At 44.4% G+C, this 22,958-nt stretch overlaps 1 protein-coding gene across 2 annotated transcripts in view; it reads left to right on the plus strand.

The window, feature by feature from the left end:
* Nucleotides 1–22,958, plus strand: part of ACSL1 (acyl-CoA synthetase long chain family member 1) — a 70,899-nt gene that overhangs the window by 39,677 nt on the left and 8,264 nt on the right. For both annotated transcript variants that reach the window (XM_007102836.4, XM_028481149.2), the window contains exons 3-17: nucleotides 1,194–1,308; nucleotides 2,015–2,079; nucleotides 4,397–4,498; nucleotides 6,901–7,000; nucleotides 7,213–7,391; nucleotides 10,572–10,604; nucleotides 10,799–10,850; nucleotides 11,373–11,446; nucleotides 12,838–12,915; nucleotides 14,684–14,818; nucleotides 16,818–16,952; nucleotides 17,787–17,882; nucleotides 18,767–18,839; nucleotides 20,675–20,763; nucleotides 21,759–21,875. In XM_007102836.4, the coding sequence (XP_007102898.2) occupies nucleotides 1,194–1,308; nucleotides 2,015–2,079; nucleotides 4,397–4,498; nucleotides 6,901–7,000; nucleotides 7,213–7,391; nucleotides 10,572–10,604; nucleotides 10,799–10,850; nucleotides 11,373–11,446; nucleotides 12,838–12,915; nucleotides 14,684–14,818; nucleotides 16,818–16,952; nucleotides 17,787–17,882; nucleotides 18,767–18,839; nucleotides 20,675–20,763; nucleotides 21,759–21,875 (1,443 nt within the window). The remainder of the gene's footprint in view (nucleotides 1–1,193; nucleotides 1,309–2,014; nucleotides 2,080–4,396; nucleotides 4,499–6,900; nucleotides 7,001–7,212; nucleotides 7,392–10,571; nucleotides 10,605–10,798; nucleotides 10,851–11,372; nucleotides 11,447–12,837; nucleotides 12,916–14,683; nucleotides 14,819–16,817; nucleotides 16,953–17,786; nucleotides 17,883–18,766; nucleotides 18,840–20,674; nucleotides 20,764–21,758; nucleotides 21,876–22,958) is intronic.

The raw sequence follows: 22,958 nt of genomic DNA on the forward strand, positions 1-22,958 counted from the left end.
CTGAGCCTGCGCATCCGGAGCCTGTGCTCCACAACGGGAGAGGCCACAACAGTGAGAGGCCCGCGTACCGCAAAAAAAAAAAAAAAAAAAGATAACTTAATAGGGGAAGGAAAGAGCTAATGAGAGGAGGAGTGAAGAATCCTAATTTTTAAAAAACAACAACAATAAGGAAAAGAATCCACCAGCCCCTGTCTGCCTGTCTCATTGCCTTATAAAGGGTCTCCACATTGCTCTGTCCCCTGGAGTGCATCCTGTTTCCCTGTCAGCTCTGCCTCTTCAGACTGTTTCCTCTTTGAGACCTCGCCTTTTGCCCCTTCCTGAAGCCTTTCCTAGTTTCTTCCTTCAAACCTCATGCTAGAAACAATGTCTCCCACTTTTGAACCGTGCTTTCTTGTGGTACCAGAAGTCCTTGTATCATAATCTAATTTCCCCCAATAAATTTTAAACAAAAATACATCTGTACCCCTTGCAGTATCTCTGGGGCCCCAGCATGCTGAGCTGCTCACTGGTTGAGAACTCCTGCCTCTTGAGATGACTTGCCAGTTAGGAGTTCTTGTCCATAACGGGTGTACTTTCTGAGCCGAGAGATGGCAACTTAGAGGAGGGGGCACAGCGGTAGCACCTCTGCCTCCTTACAAGTGCTGCAGGTCAGTGTGTCCATGCATTTTATAGCTGACGATGGTAACTAGTAGATGCTACCTGAGAAAGTGAAGTTGGCAAAGAGAAAAAGCAGTAGACATAATCTCCAAAAGAATATAGATAACATGATGGAAGTAAAACTGAACAGTGTGTTCCTTCCACAAGACCTGACAAAAATCGGTCCTCTGTGCTGCTGGCCACAGTTTGAGAATCATCACAGTGCATTTAGGGGGTTGGTGTCCAGCCCTCAGACTCTTCAGCCTTGTCTGGCAGGACCAGTGCTTATAGGTCTGTGAGCCTCTTTTCTTTTTCCTCAGTTGCTTCCTTTTCCCAGGGGTCCCAGGATGGTCCTGGATGGTCCTTCTCTGAAGCCTGCACTTGTCTCCAGGTGGGTGATTTATGTCAGACGCCAGCACATCCCGCCCTGGAGTTCATCCAGCAAGTGCTCCCCGAGCAGCTGCTCCCAGGCCCTGGAGAGGACTGAAGGTGCACGCGGTAGACTTTTCATTTCTGATGCTTTCTGCTGACGTGCTGTCTGTCTGTCTTTTTCCCAGGGCAGCGATGGTGCCCGGAGATCCGTGCTCCTGGACAGTGACGAGCCCTTGGTGTATTTCTATGATGACGTCAGAACGTTATATGAAGGTTTCCAGAGGGGCATACAGCTGTCAAGTAAGCATTTGACTGAATCCGTGTGACTAATGCTTCATGTTTTTCCTTCAGAAAGAGGGGTCTTTCGTCAGAAAGCCATATTTGCTCCCAACTTTCTCCCACTCAGTCTGGCTCCCGGCTCCCTGTCTCCTCCCATAACTTCCGCAGACTGAGTCTGACTGCACACGGGTCCCGCTGGGTGTGCCCCGCGGCCAAGGGGCTTCCGTGGTCACATATGTGTTTCATGGAGAGTCACACGTCTGTTAGCTCAGAATAGGCTCTGACGTTTCTTGCAGTGAAGAGAGCTGTTTAATTGCGCCTGATCCAACATTTCTCAAACTTGCTTGACCAGGAGACCCATATTTTGAGAAATAAACACTGACATCCAAGGAAACGGGGTTCCATCAGAGACACTTGGGGGGTGTCGGCTCATCCTTCATCCCTGAGGATGGCACGAAAGACCCCGGGTACCCGGAAGCTGCCCGGCCTTCCAGCCCCTCTCCCTCCTGCCCCACGTAAGAAACAAAATAGAAATGAAGAAACAAACAAAGGCTCAGACCAAAACCCAGGGAGAAAATATTTCCAATCTGAATTCATTGTTTCGCATCTGAGGACCACAGTAGAATCTGCCTGATACTTTGTGGAATGAAAGATACAAACGAGAATCTAGGAATATTTATGCATGTTAAGTCCATCCTTTTTTAAAAAAATTTTTTTCTCCTTTCAGATAATGGCCCGTGTTTAGGCTCTCGGAAACCAGACCAACCCTATGAATGGCTTTCATACAAACAGGTGAGTTTTCTGGCTGTGTGGCCACCTCACGGGAGCCATAGTGCTGGAACATGGCAGTTCTTGGAGCCGTTGAACATTGGGCAGGAAGGAGTGATGAGCTGTAGGCCCGGTGGGTAGAGGGGTTTCTCGGTGTTTATTTTGCCTCACCAGAGCCAAATAATAGTTTTCAGATCCCTCATTTTCACAAGTGGTGTAAAAACAGTTCATGTGTGTTGGAAATTTCACACTGCACCATGGTCTTCAGGCCTCACAGAATCTTCCAGTGCTTCTGGGTTACATCATCTTGTCATGTTACTGCTTTGTGCAGGTCTCAGCCTATCAAAAATCAATACTGTGGCTGGGCCAGCCCTCGTGGTTCATATTACGATTGCAAGACGCCTTTCAGCAGTAACCATAAGGAAACTTGGAAAAAATAAAGCTTTCTTACTACAGGACATGGAAATGACACAACACACCTGGCCACACAAGCGAGGTCTCGGGTAGCGGGAGAGAGAGCCTAGAGCACCTGGGGTTCTGCTTTATTGGGGTCAAAGATGGGGGCCTAGGGTTTCGAGGGCTCACTCTTACTGATGAATTTGAAACAGAAGAGCAGGAACTTAAAGCACAGGAAGAGAGAAAACAAGGGGCTCAAATGGTCAGTTATCAACATCAACCAAGATCTGTAAAACAAAGGAGCCTCATGCGGGAGGGGGCCTGGCTTCTTATCTAGACTATGGCTGGTGATGCGTTAGCCTTGGAAGTGGATGGTCACAGCAATCAAAGCTTAAGGCAGGCACCTGCATTACAAAAAAAGAGAAAGCGCAGTCCTTGGGGTTTACACTACAGGTACCTATAGTGATCTGTTCCTCTATTGCTTCTGTTATGTATTGGCTGGAGGAGAGAAAATGGGTCCATTGCAGGTGGGATGTTTGAAGGCAGATTGAAAATCACTGGGGTTGCAGAAGTACATTTGTACAGTTCAGACAGAGGCTGGTGAAGATAAAAAAAATAGACTTAAGCGAACTTTGAATTTGTATATTTAAATCACATTTTCCCCCTAGCCCAGTGATTCTTAGCTTTTGGGGCTAGGAGCCCCTGTAAGGTTTTTCGAAGAAAGGTCTGGACCCTCCTTCTAGAGATACAGGTGCGTGCGTAGAATCCCGATAAGCTCTGACAACCATCTAGGCACTGGCAGGCGCCCAGCCCTTACACACAAGCAGGAGTTGTGAAACAGTCCGTGGGGTATGGAAGTCATCAGCATGTTAATGTCATTCTTGCGGTCGCCTGGCCAGTGTTGCTCTCGCCGCCATTGGTGCGTGTGGCGGGGGGGGCGTGTACTATGTGCCAGAACCTACAGGCTTCTGGGGCAGGAATAGGTGTGCTTCTGTTTTCTGCGGGCGTGGGTGTGGATTTAAAGTGCTCTTGAGAATTTACCAACTGAGAATAAAGAAAAGAATTCCAAATTAAGATTAAAAAAATTTTTTTTTAGTTCATTTGGGGTAGGAATGAGGAGAGGATGAGGGATGGGGGCAGGGATACAGCCCTGCCTAATTTTTCTGAATCTACTTATTTTTACATAGTTGTAATTAATAGTATGCATTTTTGTATTCATTTATCTTACTTAAAATTGTTCCAAATACCCTGATATGGTTTTCATAACTGTAGTATTTACTAGCTGTAGAACATTTTCTTAGAGATTTACCATCATTTACTTAACCATCCAGCCATTGATCTTTTTTCCCCTAGACTTTTGTGACTTTAGATAATTTTGAAATACATATCTTTGTACCTAAAGTTTTTTCAAACCTCTGGTTAGGATTGGGTTATTTCCAAAGAATCAGTTCTCAAGAATAGAATTGTGGAGCCTAATGATAAGAGCTTGTTCTTATTTTTGTTTAAAGATCTCCCCCAAACTTGTTGTTTGTGTGTTTATATCAAAGGACAAGTTTTGGCTGCTTGGTTGCTCTTTATAAACACAGACACAAAATTCTGTGTCCCGGGATTGCTTTTATAATTTTATAAAACTAAAGTATAATAGTATAGAAACTAAAGTATAGAAACTCTGACATGTATCATCTGTGACCTGCAGCTGTTGGGGTGAAGTTCATTTGCTTTGCAGAAGGAACCGTATGATCAGTTTTCTTACAGTGAGTTCTGGTGATTCAAACCTTAAACTTTACAAAATGTGTAACTAAAGGGATACCTGTTTGCCCCTGTTCTTCCCCCGCAGGCAGTGCGGCTTCTTGGCTAAGATATTAGGCTTGGCCATCACAGGGAGCTGTGTTCCTTGAGTTGGGCCTGATGCTCTTCCTGATTTTTTTTTTCTCCCCCGTTTTAGGTTGCAGAAATGTCAGAGCGTGTGGGCTCGGCGCTGCTCCACAAGGGTTTCAAGGCGGCCCCGGATCAGTTCATCGGCATCTTTTCTCAGAACAGACCTGAGGTATTAACCATTAGGCACTGACCATACATGGTTTGGAGAGGTCTCAGATGGAAGAACCAGTTAGGATTCACACCTGCCTCTGCTTCAGACCATATTCTTTGGTCTGATTACCTCTGAGAACATGACGTTGTGTTACGCCTTAGAGAGTTACATGTATGAAAACCCAAACCAGGCCCTTCTTAGCCTTTAGGTAGAAAAAAAAAAAATCACTTTTAAAGAAAATTATGGTTTTTGTTTTTTTGAAATCGGGTCCCCAAACAAAAACTAGTGAAGAAAGTCTTAGAACAAATAACTAACAAAGAAGTCTTCCCACTTTAAGGGCTTCCTCTGTGATTAGAAAAATGGCAATAATAAATGACAGAGAAACTTGGATACATTTTTGTCAGTAGCAAACTCTCATCTTTTCTCTCTAAAAGGTCTGGGCTCTCTCTGCCCAGGTTATAAAGTTTAAAATCCCAGGGGCCATGGGGAAGGGGCCTCACTGGGAGCTGGCCTTAGTTTGGACAAGCAGACTGTTGTTTAGCCATCTGGGCCCATGGGTGGTGCTTCTGTAAACCACTGTATTAAACTACATTTAAATGAGAAGCCCCCTGGAGCTATTGCCTGTAGCATGAGTAAACAAATAGTGTCATAGCTGCAGCATAACCGCGCTTGAAGAAAATGAATTGATTCTTAAACCTGCTTGGGTCCAAAAGACATGTTGGTTCAATCCCTGTGCTCCTATTTTATAAATTAGAGTGGTTTCTCAGCGGTTTTTTAAAAATAAATTTATTTATTTATTATTATTATTATTATTATTTATTATTTTTGGTATTGGGTCTTCGTTGCTGTGCGTGGGCTTTCTCTAGTTGCGGCAACAGGGGCTACTCTTTGTTGTGGTGCGCGGGCTTCTCATTGCGGTGGCTTCTCTTGTTGCGGGGCACAGGCTCTAGGCACGCGGGCTTCAGTAGTTGCAGCACGCAGGCTCAGTAGTTGTGGCTCGCGGGCTCTAGAGCGCAGGCTCAGTAGTTGTGGCGCACGGGCTTAGTTGCTCCGCAGCATGTGGGATCTTCCCGGACCAGGGCTCGAACCCGTGTCCCCTGCGTTGGCTGGCGGATTCTTAACCACTGCGCCACCAGGGAAGTCCAAGGTGGAGTCCCGATGCCCACGAGGGTGGGGAGGCCAAGGGAATGTCAGGAGCAACGGCACGTTTGCGTGGAGCAGCGTGTCTGTGATGGGGGATGAAGCGTTTCGCTGTGGTGGAGGCTGGAGTGGCAGGGTGAGAGGGAGAGACGGCTCCAGGCCGAGTGAATGTGAGTGGGTTGTGCTTGCTTCCCGTGGCCACTGTGCCCTTATCCGCGCCGTGTGTTCTGCGGATGATGGGCACCACTGAGGCTTATAAGCGGAAGAATGACTCTGCTGCATCTGCCTTGTAGGCGGGTCAGTTGCTGTGTGGCTGATGCGTTTAGAGGAAGATGACCAGTGACTGCGTCACTTCTTTCCTTCCTCACTTTCCTGGGGAACCTTCCAGGACAGTTTTCCCGGTAGACAATGTGTCCCTCTTGCCCTAGTCCCAGGCCCTGCGGCACACTGTGGCCAGACTGCTGTCCCTCAGAGCCCCAGCTGCTGTTTGGCCGAGAAACCCCAGAGGCTGCGCCTTGCCAGGGACGTAGAGCCAGGCTCCCCTGTGGCCTCAGGCCGGCTCCAGCCCTCGCTGCAGCCTAGCCAGTCCCCACAGCCCTGCTGGGCCGTCCCTGCCAGCCTGGTGGCTCACTGATGCCCCCACTCCCTGCTTTTTTTTTTTTAATATTTATTTGGCTGCGTTGGGTCTTAGTTGCGGCATGCGGGATCTCTCATTGCGGCACGCGGGCTTCTCTCTAGTCGTGGCGCGCGGGCTCAGCAGTCGTGGCACGTGGGCTTAGTTGCTCCGCGGCATGTGGGATCTTAGTTCCCTGACCAGAGATCGAAACTGCGACCCCTGCATTGGAGGGCAGATTCTTACCCACTGGACCACCCTCCCTGCTTTGATCTCACAGTCCCGGCTCCCAGAGTCCCCTTACCTTTCTCTCCACCTGTCCAAACCGTGCTGCTCTGGCAAAGGGCAGGCTCGGTTACCTCCCCAACCCAGGAGGCCCGCTGCAGGCTGTCTTGCCTCTGAGCCCGTCTCTCTCATGCTGTTCATTCTCTTTTCACGTATTTGCCTCAAATTTTCAGGCAAACTGTACTTTCCCTTTAAGAAGTGGGCAAGTGTTTTGCTCTCATCAGGAATTCCCTTTGGTGCCTCTGGCACATAGTAGTAGATACCCAGACGCTAGTTTTGCTACATCTGGTGTTTCCACGTTGAATCTCTATAGAGTATTGTTTTCCCTGGAGTGGTTGCACAATATCTCATTTTCTCACCCTGATCTTTACTTTTTCTTTAGTGGGTGATCATTGAGCAGGGTTGCTTTACTTATTCGATGGTGAGCGTTCCCCTCTACGATACCCTCGGAGCAGAAGCAATCACCTACATCATCAACAAAGGTATGTTTGCGGCCTTTGGGGGCACTTTGGCATAGTTATTGGTTAGATACAGAGACTACATTTGCTGCTACATGATATGATAGGGGTTTTTCCATTTAAATGTACATCTACCCTCCTATTCAAAAAATGTAGTACTTAACCTGGTGTCAGATGTTACAGCCAAGCTTTTAATATCCCAGAGCTGGTTCCTCACTGTGTCTCTTCACTTCCAGCTGAACTCTCTCTGGTTTTTGTGGACAAGCCAGGGAAGGCCAACCTCTTATTAGAAGGTGTAGAAAATAAATTAACACCATCCCTTAAAACTATCGTTCTCATGGACTCCTATGGCAATAATCTGTCGGAACGGGGCAAGAAGTGCGGGGTGGAGATCATCAGCATGAAGGCGATGGAGGTGAGTCACCCTGCCCTGCCCACCTCGCCGCAGGGTTTCCCTGAGGTCATTTTGGCTCAAATGTGGTGTCCATTGTGACCACAAAGTCCCAATTCTGGCTGGTCCTGTGAAAGATGGAGAGCAGAAATCTCTGTCTCATTACTGGAAAGAAGAATTCTACCCGCATGCCCAGTGTTAATCCATCACCTTTTACAGAAAGTGTGCTCACGTACTCATTCTAGAGCACTGACAAGCCACGCCAATAAATGCTGGAAATGGGAATTTCAGATTCAGGCAGAGATTTAAGTTTGTATGTCCTCTTCAGGCTTTAACACCTTTTACTTACTGATTTATCTCTAAAACGGAGCCAGACATAGAAATCTGCCTCATTATTCTTTTCCCCAGGTTGCTTTTATAGGGTCCTGGTGAATTTCTAGCATAGAGGCTTGATTTGGTTTAGTTTTGTATTATATTTAAGATTCACATTAAATCACAACTTTGAAGGTAGCCATTCTAGGAAAATGGGTGTGGTCCATATTTAAATTGATGGTTTGACATCGGATCCTACAAGAAGCTAGTCTCCCCGGTTGTTTTTGGATTAAACTTCAATCCAAAACGGTGGGCAAGAGGAGGCTCTTGTTATTATGTGCGCGTCACGGGAAGTAATAGGTTCAATAGAATAAGTCATTCTCTTTCTGAAAATGTTATAAATGTTTTCCTGGAACTGTTATAAATAGGATTTTGAATTTCATTTACTGCTCTCCTCCTATCAAGAATTTGAGCTACGAGGAAGGATCTATAAAACCTTTCCTGGGGAACTTAGTCGTCACAGAGAATCTGTCATTTGTTCTGTCAGAGCTTCTGCCTCTCTCTCACTCACACACACACAAACACACACACACACACACACACACACACACACACACACACACACGATAGCATACAACAGGAGTCCATAAGAGCTAATGGGTGTGCTGAATAGTTAAATTGGGTTTTTAACTAGCTTTTCCCCTAGCATTTCCCTATTTTTGTATTTTTTACTTGTAACCCCATTTCATAATTATATCTTTTCCCCCATTTTTCCTCTTCCTGCTGCCCCCACCACACACAGACACATACACAAGCATTTTTTTGTCTTTTTTGACTGCTCTGTATGTTAAAGAAGTAATCTTAAGATTAAAATTTAGATAAGTAAGTGACCAAAGATTATAATGTAAAGTTTATATTAAAATATTTATAAAAGACATTGTTTTATACTTACCTGTATAATATGATTCATATTGGGTTTTTAAAATTTTTATAAGCAAAAGATTAAATTTTTAAGCAATGAATTTAAAACTAACTTTTTGGTTGATGATGTGATCTAATTTTTATTAATGTCTATTTTTATAGCATCAAAAATAGAAACATTGGTATTTTTGCATTTTTCCAATATTTTGTTACAAAAATTTTCAAATATGCAAACAAGTTGAAAGAATTGAACAGTAGACCACTATATCCCACCAAGAGTCTACAATTAACATTTTACTATATCTGCTTTATCACAGATTAATCATTCTATCTCTTTATTCACTGATTTGTCTTTTTTTATTCATTTTCAGTAGGGTACAAATTTTATCACCCCCAAATACTTCATTAAGTAGAATTCAGTTTTCCTTCTGTTTATGGCTCTTTTTTATTTTGGCATTTGGTACCTAAAGATGACAACTTTAATTTTTATAATAGCTGTATTTTTCCTAAATAATGACATAAGTCAGGCTTCAGGCTATGAAACTCTCTTAGCAAATAATGGACTAATTTGGATAATTTTTTTCTAATAAATTAAAAGTCTAATTGCATATAACTTGCTTTATCTTACTTAACATCAATTTTTGAAGAATTAGAGATCTTAAGAAGTTAATGTAAGAATTTTAAAAAGATGAGTGGAAATTTGGATCTGATAAACATTATTTTAGAAAAAAGATTGGTGGAATTATCGTTACTTTAACTCTTAGTTGACTTCTATTAGGATGTCAGTGTTCCTATTTTTAATCAGTGGTCTGTTATATATATAATTAAAAGTGCGATTAGGATTTAAAACTGTTTAAAACTGTACGCTGGGTGGAAACTCACTGAGCCCTGAGCCCACCCATCTAATTTCCATGTATTTCTAGGCACGCTCATTCCACATGCTCACTCAAGCTGTTCGATTTTAATAGGAAAGGAATATAAATAGTTCATTAAAAAAAATTCGTAGATATTAGAGTGGTCATGGAGACACCTTCATGAAATAACAACATCAGAATTAGCCCCTGGTAGTAACTGGGAGTCTGCCTTTGGGAAATGCCATACCTCAGAAATGAGTCTGTCATTCTTAACCTTCATAGCCATTCAAGAGTGGTCTTAGAGCTTCTGTCGTGGCCTGTTTTTTTGTTTTTTTGTGGTACGTGGGCCCCTCACTGTTGTGGCCTCTCCCGTTGCGGAGCACAGGCTCCGGACGCACAGGCTCAGCGGCCATGGCTCACGGGCCCAGCCGCTCCGCGGCATGTGGGATCTTCCCAGACCGGTGCACGAACCCGCGTCCCCTGCATTGGCAGGCGGACTCTCAACCACTGCGCCACCAGGGAAGCCCTCGTGGCCTGTTTTATAATCAGAGACGCCCCAATCTTTCCTCTGCTGCACATGGGGAGTACAGATAGTTGAGCCTCTCCAGAATGGCCACCAGTTAAGTCTGGCAGAGACTGATTTTCTCTCTCCAGATTGAAGATGTCAGTTTTGCAGAATTGGGTGATCACATATCTGTGCTGAGCTCTGGTTTTGGAAGGGTACAGAGCAGCTGTGGTTCTCTGATTGCGGTGAAGAGCCAGGCTTTGTTAAAGGCTGTGATAGGAAGGGGAATGGAAACCAGAAGAACGCGTAAAAGACTTTGATTCCTGTCTTTTGAATAAATCCTATTTCAAAGGCCAGTCCTAATGCCATCGATATAGTTTTATATAAGAGAGAAAACAACCAGAAAATGGCTTCTTAGAACGATGGGTAAGTATTTGGGTTCAGGTTAATTTAAATTGCTATAGTTTATTTAATTTGAAATCTGTGCTGTCTTTGAGTCAGCTGTGAGTGAATCCCACAGAAAAGTCAGCTTGAACTGACTTGATGTGACTTTTGTTCTTTACATTTAGAAAATGTTTCCATTTAAGATTTTTTTTTTCTCTTCTCTTTAAGGACCTGGGAAGAGCCAACAGACAGAAGCCCAAGGTGAGTGCACCATGTGCGACCCTGCCCCAGCCTCTGTGTAGCTTCCGTGTCTAGTCAGCTCGGAGCCTAGTAGAAATCTTGAGTGATATCTTATGACTTAAAGTTTTCTATTCTGAAAACTTAAAGTTAAAGTTAAACTTAAAGTTATTCTATTCTGATTTATACTGCCTTTTTTTTTTCTAAATGTGCTACAGCCTCCAGCACCTGAAGATGTTGCAATAATTTGCTTCACAAGTGGCACTACAGGTCAGTTTTGAAAAGGAATTGTTCCTGAGTGGTATCTGGAAGTGTATATTCCCTGCCTCTTCTTGTGGATGGACTTATTCGAGCTATAGATGGACTAGAAGCACAAGAGACAGAAGTGTTCAAGCCTGTCTTACGGTAGCTCTGTTATAAGACGTCCCCAGAATCTGAGCATGTCCTCAAACATTGATTAAAGGTCACAGTAGGATCACCCATCTTCCTGGGACAAAGTGTATCCATGGTTTCCAGAAATAAAATTCCTGGATTTTCTTCTCTTACTGCTACTCACACCCTCTAAAACTTGCCCATATTAGTAAAGATGGTTTAAGATAATAAGTTTCATTTTTAAAGGATTGCAGATTGCTCGGGAATTTAATGTGACTAACTTTTGGCTTTCATGGGTGTATCTCACACTACAGGCATCAGAGGCTCTAATGATATGGGGTTTCTGGGCTTCTGTCATGTCCCTCATTCTTGGATGGAGTTTCTGTCCCCTAACTTTGTTCTGTTCATATGTGTTCACAGGCAAACCCAAAGGAGCAGTGATCACCCATCAAAATGTAGTGAGCGATTGTTCAGCATTTATTAAAATGACAGAGGTAAACTTTGGGGATATTGTCATCTTTCTTCATATCCATTGGTTGGCATCAGGCCTCAAGAATGAAGGTGGTAAAAGCCCCACTATCATATTAGGCGTGGACTGTATTTAAAACACTGTTTGAAATATAGATAAGGTCTGAGCTTTCGTACGTTCACCTTCTCCCAAATAGTTTTCACTGTGGACCTAATCCCCAACTCCTGCTGTGACCGTTAAGATGAATTGACAGATGGAATTTTTTACATCTTTTATATGGTGAAACTTTATTTGGATACTGCTCTATAAATGTTTCCAGGAAAGGACAGAGAAGAACTGACTCTCTTGTTTTTATCTCCTATTTTAGTATGGAAAAGAATTAATTTCTTTAAGTTGACAAAGAAATGTTAAATGCTGCTGAAGGTTTTTTGGATTATTATTGTTTTTATTATTTATTATGCTTGATTTGATTTGGCTTCCACTTTATAAGAAGGATTAAAGCCTCAAACTTTAGTTATTTCCTATAATCTTAAAGTTTGCTTTGTAAGTATTTTAGTCTGCGTGGGCTGCCGCAACGAAATAACACAGACTGGATGGCTTAAACAACAGACATGTATTTTCTCACAGTTTTGGAGGGTAGAAGTCCATGATCGAGGTGCCAGCAGGTTTGGTTCTGGTGAAGGCTCCCTTCTTGGCTTGTAGACCACAGGCTCCTCACCACGCCTCCCCCGACCTCTCCTCTGTTTGCATACGGAGAACAAGAGAGAGGTTTCTGGTGTTTCTTCCTGTTCTTACAAGGACACCAGCCTTACTGGATCAGGGCCCCACCCTCATGACCTCATTTAACCTTAATGACCTTCCCTGTCTCCAAATACAGTCACTTTGGGGGCTAGGGCTTTAACATATGACTTTGAGGGGTGTGGTCACAATTCAGTCTGTAACACCAAAGGTCTATTTCAAACTTGCCTTTTAAAAAAGTACTTATTGAATAATATAATGAATGCCTTTCCCTCATATCCTTTGCACACTTACATAATTTGCTTTTGCAAATTACATGTCTCTGGGAGGGCTCCATACGGTCTACTTTTTGTGGTCGGAGCCTGTGCTTAATGGTTTTGGGGAATGGGCACCTTTGGCGACTGCAGAAGCTCGATCTCACTTTCACTTATACTTACACTTTCTTAATCCTTTTGGTATATACCTTCTAAACAGAGTTCAACATTTAGTATCTTACCAAGTGAAATTTTAATTTCCTTATTGACCTTCAAAGAAAACTTAAAATTCATGAATCATTGAAGTAAATGTTTACAGCTAATGTTAATATTAAGATTAATAATTTGTAATTTATAATAATAAAATGGGAAATTCCTGGAAATTCTAATGCTTTTCTGTCTGCCTGGTGTCTTTGCTTTCCAGGGTGCATTCATTCCTTCCTCAGATGATACTTTGATCTCTTTCTTGCCTCTCGCCCACATGTTTGAGAAAGTTGTAGAGGTAGGCACGGGGTTTTATTTTGTTTGTGCACATGCGTTTGGTTGTGTTCTGCTAAGTTGTGTTTTACAGAAGGCACTTGTCTTGGATGCCAGTGACACAGACATTTCATTTTTACCATTGCGCACATGCGTGAGTGGTTCATGCAGGTAAGTTTGAGTGTGCAGACTGTCCTCTACGTGGAGAGTTCTTTGCTCAGCCCCATTTTAGAAATTGAGCTAATTATTTAAGAGTATAATTTTTTTTCTGGGTCCAGATACTTGAACTTTAATACTCATTTTAAAATTGGAAGCTCAGACTTTTGAAGGACACGAATATGGACATGAATTCAGAAAGATGAGCTGTGAATGTAGAATTTTTATGAATACCATCCCACAAAGGCTGGTGAGGCTTCAGTTCTGTAAGAAGTCTCTGCGTTTTTTTTTGGCCACGCCATGCGGCTTGTGGGATCTTAGTACCCCTACCAGGGATCGAACCCGTGCTCTCTGCAGTGGAAGGTGCGGAGTCCAAACCACTGGACCGCCAGGGAAGTCCCAGAAGTCTCTGTTTTTGACTGTGCTTGTTCATAAGGCACAAGTTGACTTCAGATTCATTTTTTCAGCAATATTCCAAGTGCCTTTGGCAAAGCGGGATGATCTTCAGCTGACCTCTGCCTGAGCTCCTCATACACGACTGTGTGACTAATTTAAAAACTGACCAAGAACCATCTTTTCTCCTTCTTGGACAGTTTTGGATTGTATGCTTATAGGAGAAACAGTGAGCGCTGCTCACTCATTTAATGAATGTTCACGGAGCACCAGCTGTGTTGCAGGTACTGGGCAGGTGTTAGAGAGAGAGGGGTGGCTGATAAAATCCCAGCCCTTTGACTAGCTGCTGCCCTGTAGGATTCCCTTCCCCCAAAGGATCAAGGATCTTCCATCTGATACTTGTGTCTCCTGCACGCCTCAGGAGACCTTGTGAGTTTACAGAGTGATTGCAGACGTGTTGACAGTGGACCGTAGGTACCTAACTAGTTTTCAAGGTGTGCCCAGGAGGTAGGCCACACTGAACAGAAACCTCCGAGCTTCAATTTTTAAACAATGAACCTTTGTAGTTGTTTCTGCTTTCAAGCCTGAGACCGTTTGTACTTCCGTTGTATCATCTCTTGAATCTCTCTTTCTTGTTAAAATTTAAAACAGGCAGACGCTTTGTCAAGTGCCTGTGGCTTGCCAGTGCAGCTTGCATCAGACAGGAAAAAAATTCAGGCACTAGGTTATAGCCGAATGCAAACTGCTGTGGTACAGATGGCCTAGTGCCTCAGCCTCAGCGTATTCTGACTACTCAGAATTTTTTAGTTAGATTCAAATAGAAGAAATGAGACTTTAAAAAGCTAAAGCAAGTAGCTAAGTTTTTTTGATGAGAATAAGTTAGACCTAAAGTTTCTGGAAGGCTAAAAATACTTGGCTTATCAAATACCATGTCATTCATTCAGCAGATATTTATTATTGAAGCTAAAATAGCAGAACCTCTCGGATCATCACTGAAAACCACATTCCCTGGTTCCTTACTAGTCCCTTTATCTTCAGGATAATCAAGAGCAATGCCACATTCCCATGTTGTACAAGGACCCAAGAACACAAGACCATTGTTTTAAAAGCTCCCTACATTTAGGAACTTTATGATTTCTGGAAGCTGGTCTGAAATGCTAAAACTGGAGCCTTGTGTGTCTGTGTGTGTTGTGTAATCCCTGCTGCAATGATGACATGTTGGATGTTTCTGTTTACCTCTCTAGTGTCTGATGCTGTGTCATGGAGCTAAAATAGGATTTTTCCAAGGAGACATCAGGCTGCTGATGGATGATCTCAAGACCCTTCAACCCACCGTCTTCCCTGTCGTCCCCAGACTGCTGAACCGGATGTTTGACCGAGTAAGTGCCAAGTGAAGAGCAGGGACAGAGCTCCGGACCTTGAGTCCAAGACCGTGTGTGACCATGGCCGCTGCCCTTACTCTCTCGAGGGACTGCAGTTTACCCCTCTGCTAATAAACCTGAGCGCGTTTACCTCCCAGAGCTGTGAGTAAGGCTTATGAGAGAGAGAGCGCCTATGGACACACCTTGTAAACTGGAAGGCACAATACAGGTGTGAGGTGGAGGTTGTTTTATTGTCACGATAAACTCTTTGAGCCTCTGCTTTCTCATCTTTACAGTGGACTGTTACCGCCTCCATCTCATAAAGATGCTAATTACATCATATGAAAAGGCTTTATAAATTGTAAATCTCCACTGCATGAAAAATATTACTTAGTTAGCCACCCTGAGAGACGTGACTAAACCAAGCCAGGGACTGAGAGGAGGTGGCGAGCCTTTAGAGCACGGACCCCACAGCTGGGGCAGGACCCCGTGTGGTGTGAGCAGTCTCCAGAATGAATTTGGACTGGGCGGTTCTAATACTCTTTATTTTGAGACATGGCTTTCGTCATCTATGAGACCCTTCTCATTTTTTTTTTAAATTAATTTATTTTTGGCTGCGTTGGGTCTTCGTTGCTGCCCACGGGCTCTCTCTAGTTGCGACGAGCAGGGGCTACTCTTTGCTGCGGTGCGCGGGCTTCTCATTGCGGTGGCTTGTCTTGTTGTGGAGCACGGGCTCTAGGCACGCGGGCTTCAGTAGCTGTGGCGTGCAGGCTCAGTAGTTGTGGCATGTGGGTTCAGTAGTTGTGGCACGCAAAGCTCTAGAGCGCAGGCTCAGTAGTTGTGGCGCATGGGCTTAGTTGCTCTGCGGCATGGTCATCTATGAGACCCTTCTCATTTTTTTTTTAAATTAATTTATTTTTGGCTGCGTTGGGTCTTCGTTGCTGCCCACGGGCTCTCTCTAGTTGCGACGAGCAGGGGCTGCTCTTTGCTGCGGTGCGCGGGCTTCTCATTGCGGTGGCTTGTCTTGTTGTGGAGCACGGGCTCTAGGCACGCGGGCTTCAGTAGCTGTGGCGTGCAGGCTCAGTAGTTGTGGCACGTGGGTTCAGTAGTTGTGGCACGCGAGCTCTAGAGCGCAGGCTCAGTAGTTGTGGCGCATGGGCTTAGTTGCTCTGCGGCATGTGGAATCTTCCGGACCAGGGATCAAAGCTGTGTCCCCTGCATTGGCAGGCAGATTCTTAACCGCGCCACCAGGGAAGTGCCAACCTTCTCATTTTCTTAATGGTTCTTTTTTAAAAAACTGTAAAACAGCTTTATTGAGATATAATTCACATTACATGCAATTCACCCATTAAGTGTACAATTCAAAGATTTTTAGTACATTCACAGAGTTCTGCAACCATCATTACAGTCCATTTTAGAACATTTTTATCACCTCAAAAAGAATGTGGTATCATCCTCCATCCTGCTGCCTCCCTCCACCCCCCAAAAAACTCATCTACTTTCTGAATCTATAGATTTCCCTATTCTTGGATTTTCATGTGAATGGAATCATGCAGTATTCTTTTGTCGCTGGCTTCTTTTGCTTAGTATACTTTCAAGGTCCATCATGCATCCATACTTCATTCCTTCTAATGGCCAAATAATATTCCACTGCATGGATACAACACGTTTTATTTATCCAGCCATCCACTGATGGGCATTTGGGTTATTTCTGCTTTTTTGGCTATTATGAGTAATGCTGCTGTGAACATTCACGGGCAAGAGGCTGTGTGGACATATGTTTTCATTCTCTCGGCTATGTGCCTAGGAGCGGAATTGCTAGTCATACAGTAACTCTGTGTTTAACTGAGGAACCACCGGTCTGTTTTCTAAAGCAGCTGTACCATTTTACATTCCCACCAGCAGCGTATGAAGGTTCCAATTTCTCTACATTTTCACCGACACTTGTTATTATCTGACTTCTTATTATCTCGCCATCCTACTTATTGTGAAACTTTCTTGCTTCTTGACTTATTAGATTTTTGCTCAGGCAAACACCACGCTGAAGCGATGGCTGTTGGACTTCGCCTCCAAGAGGAAAGAAGCCGAGCTTCGCAGTGGCATCATTAGAAACAACAGCCTGTGGGATAAGTTGATCTTCCACAAAATACAGGTAGCACATTGACTCACAACGATTATTTGTCATGTAAACTCCTTTGTGTTTCAAACTTTATGTGAGGGCTCTTTTTTTTTTCAATTGAAGTATAGTTGATGTACAATATTATATAAGTTACAGGTGTACAGTATAGCAATTCACAATTTTTAAAGATTGTACTCCATTTATAGTTATTATAAAATATTGGCTATATTCCCCATGTTGTGCAATATATCCTTATAGCTTATTTGATACCTAATAGTTTGTACCTCTTAATCCCCTACCCCTATATTGTGTGAGGGCTGTTTTTAAAAGAGAAGGTGAGAGAGAGAATTTCTGGCACATTTCTAAAAACTAAGGACAAAGCCATTAGCAAAACCTCAGTGTCCAAGATAAATCTGAACAGTGTTTAGCTATCCAGGGCAGAAAAGGACTCAGGTAGCATAGCCTTTCTGATTCTCCATTTTGTTTTACTCTTCTGGAACTCTTGAGGTATTTTTTTAGGCATGAGTGATAAAGAATATGGAATAATATTATGTCCCCCAGAAGGTGGTGGTTGCCATAAACCCACGACACTCTTGTTCTAATTCCTTAAAACACCTGCAGGTATAGAGGTGTTGCTTTATTTTCCACACCTGTTGAGAGCGAATGGAGTGGTTTCTGGTGGAACCAAACTCCAGTCAGGTGTCCCCCTTGGGGTGCCTGTGCGTCCTCGGACACAGTGAGTTCTGGGCAGCCTGCAGACAGGAGCTGGTGGGTTAGAGTATTGGGGTTCCAAGAAGGAATCTTTGAGAAGCCTGCCACCTTCCAGTCACTTGCCCCTCACCCTCTCCCCTCTCCCTGCCTTGCAAGTCGAGCCTGGGAGGAAAAGTACGGCTGATGATCACAGGAGCGGCACCCGTGTCCGCCACCGTGCTGACCTTCCTGAGAGCCGCGCTGGGCTGCCAGGTGAGGCACCTCCCTCCACACCTCCCTCTGGTCTCGGACCGAGTCATGCCCAGGAGTCTGCTTTCCAAAAGGCACTCTTCTTCTCCTCCGTGTGTCGTATTTTTGTTTGGAAGATCATGTTATTCCTAGGTTGCTTGGAGAAAGGGGTATAGGCACACCTCGGAGATACTGCAGGTTCAGTTCCAGACCGCTGCAGTAAAGCCAATATGGCAACAAAGCCAATATCGCAGTAAAGCCAGTCACGTGAGCTTTTTGGTTTCCCGGTGCATATAAAAGTAATGTTTACACTAGTCTGTAGTCTATTAAGTGTGCAATAGTATTATGTCTAAAAAGCAATGTATATATCTTAATTTAAAAGTACTTTATTGCTAACCGCCATCTGACAACGCAGCGTTGCCACAAACCTTCAATTTGTAAGAAATGCAGTATCTGCAAAGCGAATAAAATGAGGTGTGCCTGTCTATATCGTTTACCCCAGGCAGAATATGTGTTTGTGTCTACCGCTGGGTAATTTTCTCTAGGGTGAGGCACAAAAGATGCCTTTAGATCAGGTGTGAGGGCATATGGGGATTGGCAGTAAGTGATAAGCCGAACTGCAAAGCATGCAGAGACCCTTTCTTAAAGGGGAGGGGGAGCCAGCAGAGACTGGGTGATAAGTAGCCGTGAGCCGGCGGAGGGAGTGGGTCCCGGAGCAGGTCGTGCGCGGCGTGACCCGTGAATGACATTGACTCCTATGTGGGTGAATACGTTGGGTGCCGTAATAAAGCGTGTTGTAGTGTATGGGCTGAGGTTACCAAACGAGCTAGAGGAACTCGGTTACTGAGCGCTTGCAGCAGAGGTGTGACTGTCCCCCTCTCTTCCCGCCCCATCTCCTGGTGACCCAGTTCTACGAAGGCTATGGACAGACCGAGTGCACTGCCGGGTGCTGCCTGACTGTACCCGGGGACTGGACCGCAGGTATGACGGCAGGACTCGCCTGATTGGGATCTTACTCTCGGCATTGGAATTACTGGAATTGGGTTAATAAACCAACTTAAACAAGTGCTGTGTCTCTGATGATTAGGCCTTGGGGTCAACAGTCTTGGAAACCAGGGGGCCCTGTGGCAGAGTGGGATGTGACTTTGAGGCTCTGACTGTCAACCTGGGTGGGTGGCAACAGAGACTTACGTAGATCCTGAAGGTCACATCTAGAGATGGTGTTCTTTATACCAGGTTCAGAATGTTTGGCCCAACAGAGCTTTCCAGGAATTGAGTGGGGCCTAATTATGTGCTGGTAAATTTTAATTAAATTTCCAGAGACTCCAGACAGAAATAAACACAAGTCCTTTGTCCCAAAAGGAAAAAACAGGGGAGGACAAACTATCCTGCCTGAGGTTCCGCGTCAGGAGTTTATGATGCGTATTATATGCGTTTCATCCCAATATCCCTGTGAGAGAAGCCCTGTTACCTCTGAGAGGACATGATTGATTGTTGGCTAAAAAGCATGTCAGTAATGTATAAGAATTTACACAGCTTTATGTTTTGGAGCCAGGATTCCAACCCAGGTCTGACCACAAAACGTCTATGCTTTCCCCTGTCCCACACCAGCAGTGTATTCTACACTGTGATAAATAAGTTCTGTGATTTGTTTGCTGTTTTACACATATGAGCATCAAAAGACGTAGATTCTAGTATCAAGCACTTTCTAGTAGCATAATTCCGCTGCGATTGGCACTAACAGTCTGTGAACCTTTTTCATGGTGTTTGTTTAATTTTTTAAAAAATAAATTTATGTATTTATTTATTTTTGGCCGTGTTGGGTCTTCGTCACTGCGTGTGGGCTTTCTCTGGTTGTGGCGAGCAGGGGCTACTCTTCATTGCTGTGCATGGGTTTCTCATTGCGGTGGCTTCTCTTGTTGTGGAGCACGGGCTCTAGGCACATGGGCTTCAGTAGTTGTGGCACATGGGCTCAGTAGTTGTGGCTCACGGGCTCTAGAGTGCAGGCTCAGTAGTTGTGGCACACGGGCTTAGTTGCTCCGCGGCATGTGGGATCTTTCCGGACCAAGGATCGAACCCGTGTCCTCTGCATTGGCAGGTGGATTCTTAACCACTGCGCCACCAGGGAAGCCCCTGTTTGTTTAATTTTTAACTCCCGGTGCCTTACCAGCTAGAGAGTTTGAATAGTGACTTCTTTAAGCTAAAATTATCAAAACATAGGAAGAATGATTTGTGATACTCTTAAAACTTAATCTAATTTCTGTTGTTTTTGTTTTGGGAAAAGAACCCAGTCCTAGCACCCTTTGGCAAGAGAGTTAAGTGAGCTGTGAAAAGAATCCCTGTCCTGTCTTCATAAACTTACATGTAAAACATGTTCGTTTATAATCAAGGGAATAAGGCCGTATTGGTCAGAACCATCTGACCCGTCAAGGTCTGTTCTTAGAGAGAACGGGGACGTTACGTCTGTATGAGGGAGAGCAGGGCCATCAGATCATAGGAACCGGTGAAAGTTTCAGGAAACCTGCTTCCAGGTGTTCAAAGAAACCCTGAAAATGAGCAGCCAAATCATTTATACTTTGAAAAATAATTTGGGGCATCAGACTTGGGAAAGCTCCCTAAGAGACTTTTGAATGTTTTTGTCTCTTTTCTAGGAATAAACTCTGTAATTTACCAGGGGGAGACAGGCTGTGGTTGCCGAAACCAGAGGTTTATACCCTCTGTTCTCATCATGAGTGGGCTTGTTTGTGATAAAAGTGATCTGTCCTAAGGATATCAGTAGTCACATTAGGAGTGATCATCTTTTATTTGATATACAGGCCATGTTGGTGCCCCAATGCCTTGCAGCATTATAAAGCTTGTCGATGTGGAAGAAATGAATTACATGGCTGCCAAGGGCGAGGGCGAGGTGAGTGAAATCCCGCAGTCACCCCCTCACTGCGGGCTCCTCCAGTAACCAGCCACCTCTCAGCACCACAGCACGTAAAGCCACTGAGCTTGGGGTTGCTGGTGACCCTGAGTCACACAGGCTTCTTTTCGACGGTACATTTCTGCCTAACTCACAGGGCGGGTAGGGAGGTGGGGGGCACTAATGCCTGCCTTCTGCCGCCGGCCACGATGGGGCCATGGGCGCAGGAGGGTACAGAGGCTCCAGGGCCTGAAGTCCTGGGCCACGGCTTCCTGTCTGCTAATTGCCCTCCATGCTAGTGAGCTACTGGCTAGAGGAAGGAAGGCCAAATTGCTTTGGGATTTCACCCCCTTTGGGGTTTTCCAGCAGCTCTGATCCAGAGCCTAGGCTGAGCGTGAGCCCTGGAACTTGAGTGCAGCCAAGGCCATTATGGACGGGAAGTGGGGGATTGGAGGTGCCACCACGATGCCAGCCGGGCTCTGGTAGCTCCCTCTATATCGTGGCATTCAGGGTCTGGCCAAAGGCTGGGACGGACACACACACACACGCACACACACACACACGCACACGCACACGCACACGAGTTTTCTCTGGAGAAGCCCCAGTCAGTGCTCTTAACAGATCATCTTATTCCCCCTCCAGTTTTGTTGAGATGTAATTGACATCCAGCACGGTGTGAGTTTAAGGTGTACAGAATCATGATTTGACTCGCATATATTGTGAAATGATCACTGCAGCGAGTTTAGTAAACATCCATCATCTCATATAGATACAAAAAACAGAAGAAATGTGGTTTTTTCCCTTGTGATGAGAACTCTTTAAATCTGCTCTCTTAACAACTTAAAAATCTTCCATATGGCTGTGCTAACTGTAGTCGCCATGCTGTACATGATACCCCTGGTCCTTGTTTATCTTATAACTGGATGTTTGTACCTTTCATCCACCTTCTTCCAACTCCCACGCCCACGCCTCCCTCCTGATCTTTTTTCCCTCAGGTGTGTGTGAAAGGGGCTAATGTATTTCAAGGCTACTTAAAGGACCCAGCAAGCACAGCAGAAGCTCTGGATAAAGATGGCTGGTTGCACACAGGGGACATTGGAAAGTGGTTACCAGTAAGTGGTCCCCTCCCCTGTTCAGACTCTTTTGTTCCACCGTAGGGAAGAAAAAATCCCACGTCGCGGTGGCACCCTAACTTTCCCTCCTCTTTCTCCTTACCGAGTGGTGGAGCGTAGACCCTTCCGTCTTCTGCAGGAAGCAGGCTTATACTTAGCATCCTCGTGTAGCATTTTCAGTTTAACGGCAGCAAATATGTTTTGTTTTGATGCTTGACATCCTTTCCGGTTGCTGCTTCCGGCTTGAAATCCAGAGACACTGTGTCTGGCTTTTCACATTTCACTGCTGTGCCTTGATGTTGAGGCCTTAGTTAAGGTCTGGGGGGCACTGCACAGGCTGCCAGGAATGTATGACAGGCGAAAATTTGTGAACGCCCATGTTTCTTAGCATTGTCATCTCAGTAAAAACAGGATAAATGCTTAGAGGATCAGGCCATCCCCTTTGAACTTAGCCTCAGAACCATTTACTATAGAGAAATACAGAGTCCGTCTTGGGAGTGAGATGCTTATGCAAAAAGCTGACCTGTAGGTTTCACCACTTTTGCTTGTTGTGGTGACACCACTGCTTTTTAAAGTTGTTACTGTGTTTAATTGCAAGCACTCAAATGGCTAGTGTAATTTTTATTATTGTGTATTGTTCTAGTCTTACAGATTTATGGTGCTTTATTTATTTATTTATTTATTTATCACCTATGAGGAATGATTACATAGAATTTCCCCTTTATTTCTGCTGTTCTTGGACAATTTGAAAAAAGGAGAAAAACATGATGACCATTGGTTTAGGGAACATTAGTTTTAGAACTTTTTTTTTTGAATTTTATTTATTTTTTTATACAGCAGGTTCTTATTAGTCATCAATTTTATACACATCAGTGTCTACATGTCAATCCCAATCTCCCAATTCATCACACCACCATCCCCCCACCATCACTTTCCCCCGTTGGTGTCCATACATTTGTTCTCTACATCTGTGTCTCAATTTCTGCCCTGCAAACCAGTTCATCTGTATCATTTTTCTAGGTTCCACATATATGCATTAATATACGATATTTGTTTCTCTCTTTCTGACTTACTTCACTCTGT

The sequence above is a fragment of the Physeter macrocephalus genome, chromosome 20 (assembly GCF_002837175.3).
Source record: "Physeter macrocephalus isolate SW-GA chromosome 20, ASM283717v5, whole genome shotgun sequence".
NCBI classification, from domain to species: Eukaryota; Metazoa; Chordata; class Mammalia; order Artiodactyla; family Physeteridae; genus Physeter; species Physeter macrocephalus.